Below are 10,634 nucleotides of genomic sequence, written 5' to 3'. Positions count from 1 at the left end.
CTATCAGGAATCAAGGTAAGACTCACATGCAGACATGTTGAATAAACAACAGTTTAACATTCCAAGGGGCAGGCTAGAGACAGGTCAAGGGAGGCAGGGGTCAATAATCCAGAGATGGGGCAAGGGTCGGCAGGCAGAGTTGTCAGGCAGGCTCAGGGTCAGGGGCAGGCAGAGTTGTCAGGCAGGCTCAGGGTCAGGGGCAGGCAGAGTTGTCAGGCAGGCGGGTACAGAGACGAGACAGGTGAGGGTCAAGACCAGGAGGGCGAGAAAAAGAGAGGCTGGGAAAAGCAGGAGCTGACAGGACAAACGCTGGTTGACTTGACAAACTGGCAACAGACAAACAGAGAACACAGGTATAAAAACACAGGGGATAATGGGGATGTTGGGCGACACCTGGAGGGGGGTGGAGACGAGGACAAAGACAGGTGAAACAGATCAGCGCTTGACAAACCTTCCTAAATGACTACTGACTCGTAGCACTCACCACTGCTGGCTTGCTTCTGAAGCTAAGCAGGGTTGGTCCTGGTCAGTCCCTGGATGGGAGACCATATGCTGCTGGAAGTGCTGTTGGAGGGCCAGTAGGAGGCCTAAAAGGTCTAAAAAGTATCCCAATGCCCCAGAGCAGTGATTGGGGATAATGCCCTGTGTAGGGTGCCGTCTTTCGGATGGGATGTTAAACGGGTGTCCTGACTCTCTGAGGTCATTAAAGATCCCATGGCACTTATTGTAATAGTAGGGGTGTTAACCCCGGTGTCCTGTCTAAATTCCCAATCTGGCCCTCAAACCATCACGGTCACCTAATAATCCCCAGTTTACAATTGGCTCTTTCATCCCCCTCCTCTCCCCTGTAACTATTCCCCAGGTCATTGCTGTAAGTGAGAACGTGTTCTCAGTCAACTTACCTGGTAAAATAATAGATATAAATCTGTAGCCAAGAAATTCTTTGAAAGGCTGGTCATGGCTCACATCAACACCATAATCCCAGAAACCCTAGACCCACTCCAATTTGCATACCGCCGCGACAGATCCACAGATGATGCAAACTATATTGCACTTCACACTGCCCTTTCACACCTTGACAAAAGGAACACCTATGTCAGAATGCTATTCACTGACTATTGTTCAACACCATAGTGCCCTCAAAGCTCATCACTAAGCTAAGGACCCTGGGACTAAACACCTCCCTCTGCAACTGGATCCTGGACTTCCTGATGGGCCGCCCCCAGGTGATAAGGGTAGGTTGCAAACACATCCGCCACGCTGATCCTCAACACGAGGGCCCCTCAGGGGTGCGTGCTCAGTCCCCTCCTGTACTCCCTGTTTACTCATGACTGCATGGCCAGGCACAACTCCAACACCATCATTAAGTTTCCCGATGACACAACAGTGGTAGGCCTGATCACTGACAATGATGAGACGGCCTATAGGGAGGAAGTCAGAGACCTGGCCATGTGGTGCCAGGACAACAACCTCTCCCTCTACATGATCAAGACAAAGCAGATGATTGTGGACTAAAGGAAAAGGAGGACCGAGCACTCCCCCATTTTCATTGATGGGCCTGTGGTGGAGGAGGTTGAGAGCTTCAGGTTCCTTGGTGTCCACATCACCAACAACCTAACATACCTTAAGGGAACATTTTGACATTTGCCATATGGTTAGTGAGAAAGTCCACATTGCAAATGTACGGTCCCTTACTAGATGTGCGACAACATTTCTCAAATTGGCGGACAGCGGCGGGCCATGCAGCAGGGCCGGATCTTCCAGGAAGTCATCAAACGAAGTCTCTCGGACATTCGGTTTACATTTAATACGTTCAAATTTTTGTCATTTTTTCGCTGTCGGTAAATCCCACAAGAGGGCGAGTGGATATCGCAAATGTACAAAACATCACCAATCACGACGTGGCCTCATGTCCTAAACGGAAAAGACTTTGAAGACGAAACTTGGTGAGCATAGGTTTGGCATAATGGGCAGTTGGCCCCGAACAAGATGGCGTCCAGGCCTCAACGGGATTAAAGGTAAAAAAATGAAAATAGAGCAATAATTTCTCCGCTTCACGTCAAAGTAAATGAACCTACGGTGTCAATAAAAAAAGAACCAGCCATTTATCCAGCCAGTAATCTTTTTTTTTTAAGTTACAGATCCTGTTGCAGCTTGTTCAGACGAATCTTTTTGAATTGTGTTTCCGAGCTATGCGAGATTTCTGTGATTTTCTGTGATTTTCTGAAATAACACACACTCATTCAACCCTCTGTAGATAAGTCAGTTCTTAACATAAAGACTTAAAACTCAATATTCTATAAGAGCCTACCCCAAGGAGGATATGTGTTTACTTTCAGCTTCCTGTGTAAACGGGAAGTGCCTTAAAATGGTGTCATAGGTGCTGTTTCGAAGGGTTAAAAAGGTCCGATTTTTTCAAAACTTAATTTGTGTGATTAAGCCTCATGAACTGTAAATCAGTCATTTGTCCAAACAGATGTGAAAGAAAAGCTCTCTCTCACACACACACACGCACGCGCACACGCACACGCACACACACACACACACACACACACACACACACACACACACACACACACACACACACACACACACACACACACACACACACACACACTATACACTATACACACACACACACACACTATACACTATACACACACACACACACACACACACACACACACGCACGCACGCACGCACGCACGCACGCAGTCCCGAGCTTCTACCTCAGTCCAGAGCTGCCCCTCAGTCCAGTGGCGTCCTTGGTGAGGTTTACTAGGACAAGGTCGGCGGCGAGGGTCGCCAATCAAAGGACGCGTTACAAGGGGACTAAGACTTGGTTGGAGTGGGGTCCACGTCCCGAGCCAGAGCCGCCACCGTGGACAGACGCCCACCCGGACCCTCCCCTATGGGTTTAGGTGTGTGGCCGGGAGTCCGCACCTTGGGGGGGGGGGGGGGGTTCTGTCTGGGTTACCAGGAGCACATTTTTAAAATGGTTTTAAATACCATTACGGGGTAGCAAGGGGTCCAGGGTTGGGTAGGGAGCACCCCTACCCATCCAATAGGATAGACGTTTTTCAAAGAATTATTAAAAAACAACAGTCCCACTTCTCCCTCATCATACATGACAAATAGACCATCTAGGTTGATTCATGGCTTAACATAGTGCTATATATCATTTTGGCAGTATAAATGCCTTTTGGACATGGTTCACCGACTTTTGGGTTTGTAAACCGACTTCCATTTATCGTACATGGCATATGGACATAACATCCTGATTTGCCATTTTCAAATCTTTAATATTGCATTTGGACATTTCTTATGGCATTTGGCAAACAAAAAAAACTGTGACTTTTGACTTTCTATGAAATCATATTGCAAATGGACAAAAAAATATGCACTATAGACAAGTTTTAAAAAATAATAATGAAATTTGACAAAAGTTTATTCATACAGTTCTTATACATGTGTAATTGACACAAAAATCAAAGATTTTCGAAAAAACGGTCCTACATTACTCATCTCATATGTATATACTGTATTCTACACCATCTACTGCATCTTGCCTATGACGCACGCCATCGCTCATCCATATTTGTATATGTACATATTCTTATTCATCCCTTTACATTTGTGTGTATTTGTGTGTATAAGGTAGTTGTTTTTGTATAAGGTAGTTGAAATTGTTAGATTACTTACTTAGTTAGATTTTACTGCATAGTCGGAACTAGAAGCACAAGCATTTCGCTACACTCGCATTAACATCTGCTAACAATGTGTATGTGACCAATAACATTTGATTTGAATTTTTGCAAACAATGAACAAAACAAACAAATTCTGTCAAGAGAATAAATTGTACAAGTTAAATCACGTAAAAGCCAAAAGAGAAATTACACATCATATTTCACAAGCAGCAACTTTTCAGTAGATATGAAACACTTTTTCCCCAAACATTGTAACCAAAATGTATTCCAAAAGCTATATTTAAATGAAGTACTACAGAACCCTACAGAGGAGACAACGCAATAGCTGCCAGCTCGCTAACTTAGGCTGCTTTTACACAGGCAGACCAATTCAGATCCTTTTTTTACTCATTTGTCTTTTGACCAATCACATCAGATCTTTTCAAATCAGCTCTTTTTCAGAGCAGATCTGATTTGTCAAAAGATTCATTAGTGAAAAACAAGATCAGAATTGTGCTGCCTGTGTAAACGCTGCCTTACTGCCTTGAGTTGTTGATATATCAGCTGAGTGTATATTTATAGCCTGAACAGCCAGTTGTCATCACTGTTTGATTGATTGATCATGTTCATCTGCATGTCACTGTGGTGTCATAACGTTAGCCCTCTTTGTGTGAATTTCAAAAATCTTTCCTTAACTCTTGGCGTCCTCTGTCCTCACCTTGGTTGTTTTCAAATCTGTCCGCTCCACAAAGACATACAGCTGAGAATGATCAATCAATAAGCCAGTGATTGGATGGCAACTGCAGGTTCAGGCAATAAATACACACCACGCTGGTATGTCAACTAAGCATGGCAGTAAGGCACTGAGAGTATTTCAGTATTGCTTTGTCTGGGCTGTTGGTGGTTTAAGGCTTTGATATGGCTTTTGGAATTAATTTGGGGTAAGATTCTTTGACCAATGTGTTTCAGGTCAACTGCAAGATTGCTACTTGTATTTGGAATATTGATGTGTAATGGCAACTTCTTTTCTTGACAGGATTGTGTTCCTTTGCTCATTGTTTGCAGAACACTCAAGTTTTACATGGGCTCCACGTGGTAAGGCATGAACACAAAACGTTGTCACTTTTGTCAGACCAACCTTCAAGTTTGGCACTGACTCTATAACTTCCCTTCTGTTTAGATGCCCAGAGAGTAAGAGGCTATGGGTTTTCTGGCTCTTCCAGAATGGAAGTTGAGCAGAGGCAAACAGGTGGCAGCTATCCCCAGGATCAATTCAGACCAGCCTCTCACACTTCTGGTTCGGTCCAGAGTGAAGCTACTTACCGCGGGACTGGATACAACACACTCGGAGGCTTTGCTCCAAGCTCCCTCCAGCCAGCCCCAAGGGGCTCTGGATCTATCCCCAGCAGCTTTACCTCCGCCCAGACAAAGGGTAAGAGGACCCGTGCCAAGAATACTGACATTAGCCTCTCTGGTTCTATAGCCAGTGGATCCTCTGTCGCCCACAACAAGCATCAAACCAAGGCCAGCAGAACCTATGGTCAAAGTGTCACTGACCCCAGTGCATTAAGGCCAGTTTCAAGTTGGGAGGTAAAGAGAATCCAGGCCAACACTCTTCGTACTGTACAGCCTCACTCCGGCAGCTCTGGACTAGTCCAGAATCCTGATGTTGTGTTTAATGTCCAGAGTAGAACTGCCTCTAACCTGAAACCATCTACTCCTAACTATGGCTCTACCCAGAGTGAATTCAAGTTCTCCACCTCCAGACAACCCAACCAAGGCCTTGTCCAGACTCGGAGTAGAGGAGCCCCAAGCCTCTATGGTCAAACTGCCACCCACACCACCTCCCTCACCCACTATGTCCAGGACCTGAAGCAAGGGAGCAGCTTCCCTTCCTTGGCTTTCAAGGGACCAATGGAGATCTCTGCCCGGTCAATTTCCACTCCTGACCGTGAAGTTCCCTCAAGTGGCTCTTCACAAACTTCATTTAGACCAGGTCCTCTGAGTTTTGGTTCTACTGAAGGTGGGAGTGCAACAAAAAGCTACAAGCCTAGCTTCTCCCAAGATGTCATGCAATACCAGAGCAACTCTGCCAGTAGAAGTGTTTCAACTTCCAATCAATATGCCCAAACCTCTGGCCAGAGAATAGATGGAGCCTCTACCTCAAGTCGCGGCATGCCTACTTCTAGCCTGGCCTCTCGCTCCAGTCTTTTTCACCCCAGCTCTACAGCTAGTGGAAACTCCTACGGCGCCTACAAGCCTGGCTCTGACCTTGGTGCAACACCAAGCCAAAGCCTGTTTACCTCTAACCAAGGTGGAAGGGGTTCAACATACAGCCAGAATCTCCTTGCAAAACCTGCCCAAGGGAAGTACGGACAAATGTCTGCTCAGTGGGGGAGCTACAGGCCCAGCTATTTGTTCAATGCAGTGAAGTCCAACACTAGCTCTGCCAGACGTCCCACCCAGAGCCTCTTGTCTAGCAGCTATGGCCCTACCCAGAGCAGGACCAGCAGTGCCAGCTCGATCAACCTTCGCCGCTTTGGCCTGACCATCATGCACAGCATCCCAGAATTGTACGGCGGATCTACAATCCACCGGCTCAAAGACCCTACTCGGTAGGAGTAGTGCCTCCCCTAGCCACTCAACCCAGCTCTTCAAGTATCAGCAAGCCACAGCCCAACCACTATCTGCCAAGCAGAAAGGCCCTAGCACAACCTAAATTGAGTCCAGAACATGATGAAGTGGGATCTGTAGCCACCAGTTGAGGTGAGATTTCAGTTTCTCTGTATTTTTATGCCATTTGGGCTGTTTAGGTTTACATAGGCAGTTCATTGCTCTTTTTGTGATTGGCTTAGTCAAAAGATCAGAATTTGGCTGCCTGTGTAAATGCAGCCTTGGCACCTGTCTTTGCTTTCATGTATGCTTGTTACTAATCGTTTTCTCTTCTAGGTGCTATGACCTGGAAGTGTTGTCAGGACTTCTCTACTTCAATTGTTTTAAATAAAATGTACTAATACATATTAGTCTTCATCTATTTAAGTGTTTTCAGACAGATGTTTTTAATGCCTTCAAAGGGATGTCAGTGTTGTGGTAATTAGGTTGCTTGTTCCAGTAGAAGAAATGTTGGCTCTCTGGCATTTGACAGGATCTTTTGCATCACTGGACCTCTACACTCAATGAGCCTGAATCAGAGTTTTGGGCCTGATGCCCTTAATATTAATGGTGACTCTAATGCACTTGCTTTCTATCTCACTAAACCCTCAAGTTCTCTGAAGTATTTCATTAACCCCCCCCCCTCTCCAAAAAAGTAAATTAACATTTTTCTCCACCCAAATTTTGGTCCTTTTTTTTCTCACTGTCCCGGTAAATCCCGCGAGGGCGAGTGGACTCATATTGCAAACGTACAAAACATCACCAATCACGACGTGGCCTTATCTCCTAAACGGAAAAGACTTTGAAGACGCAACTTGGTGAGCATAGGTTTGGCATAATGGGCAGTTGGCCCCGAACAAGATGGCGTCCAGGCCTCAAAGGTCAAAAATGAAAATAGAGCAAATTCTCCGCTTCACGTCAAAGTAAATGAACCTACGGTGTCAATAAAAAAAGAACCAGCCATTTATCCAGACAAATCTTTTTTTTAGTCAGTTCAGTTCTTAACATAAAGACGTAACTCAATATTCCATAAGTGCCTACCCCAAGGAGGATATGTGTTCACTTTCAGCTTCCTGTGTAAACTGGAAGTGCCTTAAAATGGTGTCATAGGTGTTGTTTCGAAGGGTTAAAAAGGTCTGATATTTTCAAAACTTCACATGGGTTATTAGGCAACCCTCATGAACTGTAAATCAGTTATTCCTCGAACAGATGTCAAAGAAAACCTCTGTCACACACTTTTAGCTTCCTGTGCCAACCAGAAGTGCCTTTAATTGGGGTCACAGTGTCTGTTTCAAAGGGTTAAAAAAGTTACATATTTCCAAAACTAGGTAACCCTCATGAACTGTAAAGCAGTCATTCCTCCAAACAGATGTAAATGAAAAGCTCACTCTCTCACACACACACACATACCACAGCAAGGATGGAGTGACAAAGTGCGGTGCTTAAAGACACACAGAGCCTGCGATGGCATTTCCATATTCTCAAGGCCGTGCAGAGTTCAATGAGTTGCCCCGCTTGACCGTAGGCCCAAAATTAAGCCTGGCCCTAAATTTCATTTGCTTTTGGGTGACAGTGAGAGAACCGTTAGGGTGAGAAGCACAATTCGACCTCAGGTACGTTCCTGAGGTCCTCCCGATCTGTGCAAGCCTAACCTTGACCGTGTGGCATTAACCTTTAACGGTTAATCAAATCAAAATCAAATCAAATGTATTTATATAGCCCTTCGTACATCAGCTGATATCTCAAAGTGTTGTACAGAAACCCAGCCTAAAACCCCAAACAGCAAGCAATGCAGGTGTAGAAGCACGGTGGCTAGGAAAAACTCCCTAGAAAGGCCAAAACCTAGGAAGAAACCTAGAGAGGAACCAGGCTATGTGGGGTGGCCAGTCCTCTTCTGGCTGTGCCGGGTGGAGATTATAACAGAACATGGCCAAGATGTTCAAATGTTCATAAATGACCAGCATGGTCGTATAATAATAAGGCAGAACAGTTGAAACTGGAGCAGCAGCACGGTCAGATGGACTGGGGACAGCAAGGAGTCATCATGTCAGGTAATCCTGGGGCATGGTCCTAGGGCTCAGGTCCTCCGAGAGAGAGAAGGAGAGAATTAGTGAACGCACACTTAGATTCACACAGGACACCGAATAGGACAGGAGAAGTACTCCAGATATAACAAACTGACCCTAGCCCCCCGGCACATAAACTACTGCAGCATAAATACTGGAGGCTGAGACAGGAGGGGTCAGGAGACACTGTGGACCCATCCGAGGACACCCCCGGACAGGGCCAAACAGGAAGGATATAACCCCACCCACTTTGCCAAAGCACAGCCCCCACACCACTAGAGGGATATCTTCAACCACCAACTTACCATCCTGAGACAGGGCCGAGTATAGCCCACAAAGATCTCCGCCATGGCACAACCCAAGGGGGGGCGCCAACCCAGACAGGATGACCACATCAGTGAATCAACCCACTCAGGTGACGCACCCCTTCCAGGGACGGCATGAGAGAGAATCAGGGTTAATCAGGGTTTCTGGATCTCACAGATTACAATGACATCTCTCCTTATAGGAATACATTGCCTGCTCCCCTAAATTCGACCTAGAGCCTATGTGGGTTAATATGGCCTTATGAACCTGTCTTCGATGTCAATCTATCAGGCCACTATGAGGTCTACCTGTGTCGATTCTAAGCTTCCTCAAGAAACAGGAGGTGGTTAAAAAAAGTGTTTTTCCATACCTAACCTGATGTTTGATAGAAATTGTGCATTCAACCCTGTGTAAATCAGTCAGTTCTTAACGTAAAGACTTAAAACTCAGGATTCTGTAACAAAATAACCCAATGAGGATATGTGTTTACTTTTAGCTTCCTGTGCCAACCGGAAGTGCCATAATTGGTGTCATATGGGCTGTTTCAAAGGGTTAAAAAAGTCAGATCTTTCCAAAACTTCATATGTGTGATTAGGCAACCCTCATGAACTGTAAATCAGTCATGTCTCCCGTAAAATTTCCAAGAAAAACTCACACACACACACACACACACAGCTTGGACGGGGGGACACAGTGTGGTGTGTAGAGCCTGCAATAGTTAACTTTGTTCGAACTACTAAAGAACCGTCAGACATAGAGTTCTGAAACTTTAGAAACCTGTTCTACAGCTAAGGTCGATAGTGCGTGGTGAGTTATGTGGCTCTAGAAGGTTCCTTGACAGAGAAACAGCCTCATACATTTGCAATGACTTGAATTCATTTAGACCATTAGGGAAATGACGACATTTAGAAAAGTCCCAGAGTCGCAAGATTAGGTCCATTGAAACCGGCTCGGCCCATAGAGACGGACCCCAACGTTTCTGTCCGATAGCTCATTCAAGGACCCCGTAGCAAGGCATGGAAAAAAGTGGATTTTTCAGCACCAATTAAGGTCTTGCTCGGGCACCGAATGACCTATCGAGACGAAACTTGGGATTCGGGGTCGCCTCAACTAGGCCTATACACAATGTCAGAACTGGACCCGCAGCTAGAACGTAACTACGTGTTTAGTGGAGGAGAGAGTTATGAGGGAGTTGCTAGTTTGGTGCTTTAGGTACGATATTCGCCCGACGGGTCAGCGCTCCATACTAGTCCTGAGGTGCGTGTTAGTCGGCTGGTGAAGATTGTGCCAGCCTCAAGCACTAGGCCTCCTGTGCACCTCCCTAGCCTTGCACGTCCTGTGCCAGCCCTGCTCTCAGGCTCTCCAGTACGCCTTCACGGTCCGGTCCATCCTATGCCACCTTCACAACCAGTCCTCCGGTTGCAGCTCCCCGCCCCAGGCTTCCTGTGCGTGTTCTCGGCCCAGTACCACCAGTGCCAGCACCACGCACCAGGCCTTCAGTGCGCCTCGCCTGTCTAGCACTGTCAGAGCCTTCCTCTCCAGCGCTGCTGGAGTCTCCCGCCTGTTTAGCGCTGCCAGAGCCTTCCTCCTCTCCAGCGCTGCCGGCGTCTCCCGCCTGTTTAGCGCTGCCAGAGCCTTCCTCCTCTCCAGCGCTGTCAGAGTCTCCCGCCTGTTTAGCACTGCCAGAGCCTTCCTCCTCTCCAGCGCTGCCAGAGTCTCCTGTCAGAGCAGCCAGAGCTGCTAGGCTGCATGGAGCAGCCAGAGCTGCCAGTCTGCATGGAGCAGCCAGAGCTGCCAGTCTGCATGGAGCAGCCAGAGCTGCCAGTCTGCATGGAGCAACCAGAGCTGCCAGTCTGCATGGAGCAGCCAGAGCTGCCAGTCTGCATGGAGCAGCCAGAGCTGTCAGTCTGCATGGAGCAGCCA

The 10,634-nt window shown here is 46.7% G+C and overlaps 1 protein-coding gene across 1 annotated transcript; it reads left to right on the top strand.

Moving 5' to 3' along the window:
• Window positions 1–4,041: 4,041 nt before the first annotated feature.
• LOC109879892 (mucin-16) lies at window positions 4,042–6,710 on the top strand. The gene is made up of 4 exons (XM_020472085.2): window positions 4,042–4,628; window positions 4,724–4,782; window positions 4,868–6,453; window positions 6,637–6,710. The coding sequence occupies exons 1-3, from the start codon at window positions 4,606–4,608 to the stop codon at window positions 6,304–6,306; spliced, it is 1,521 nt and encodes a 506-aa protein (XP_020327674.1). The 5' UTR covers window positions 4,042–4,605; the 3' UTR covers window positions 6,307–6,453; window positions 6,637–6,710.
• Window positions 6,711–10,634: the final 3,924 nt, after the last annotated feature.

The sequence above is a fragment of the Oncorhynchus kisutch genome, linkage group LG13, assembly GCF_002021735.2.
Source record: "Oncorhynchus kisutch isolate 150728-3 linkage group LG13, Okis_V2, whole genome shotgun sequence".
Lineage (NCBI taxonomy): Eukaryota > Metazoa > Chordata > Actinopteri > Salmoniformes > Salmonidae > Oncorhynchus > Oncorhynchus kisutch.
Note: the sequence above shows the minus strand (reverse complement) of the source record. Positions and strands in the feature narration are given on the sequence as shown.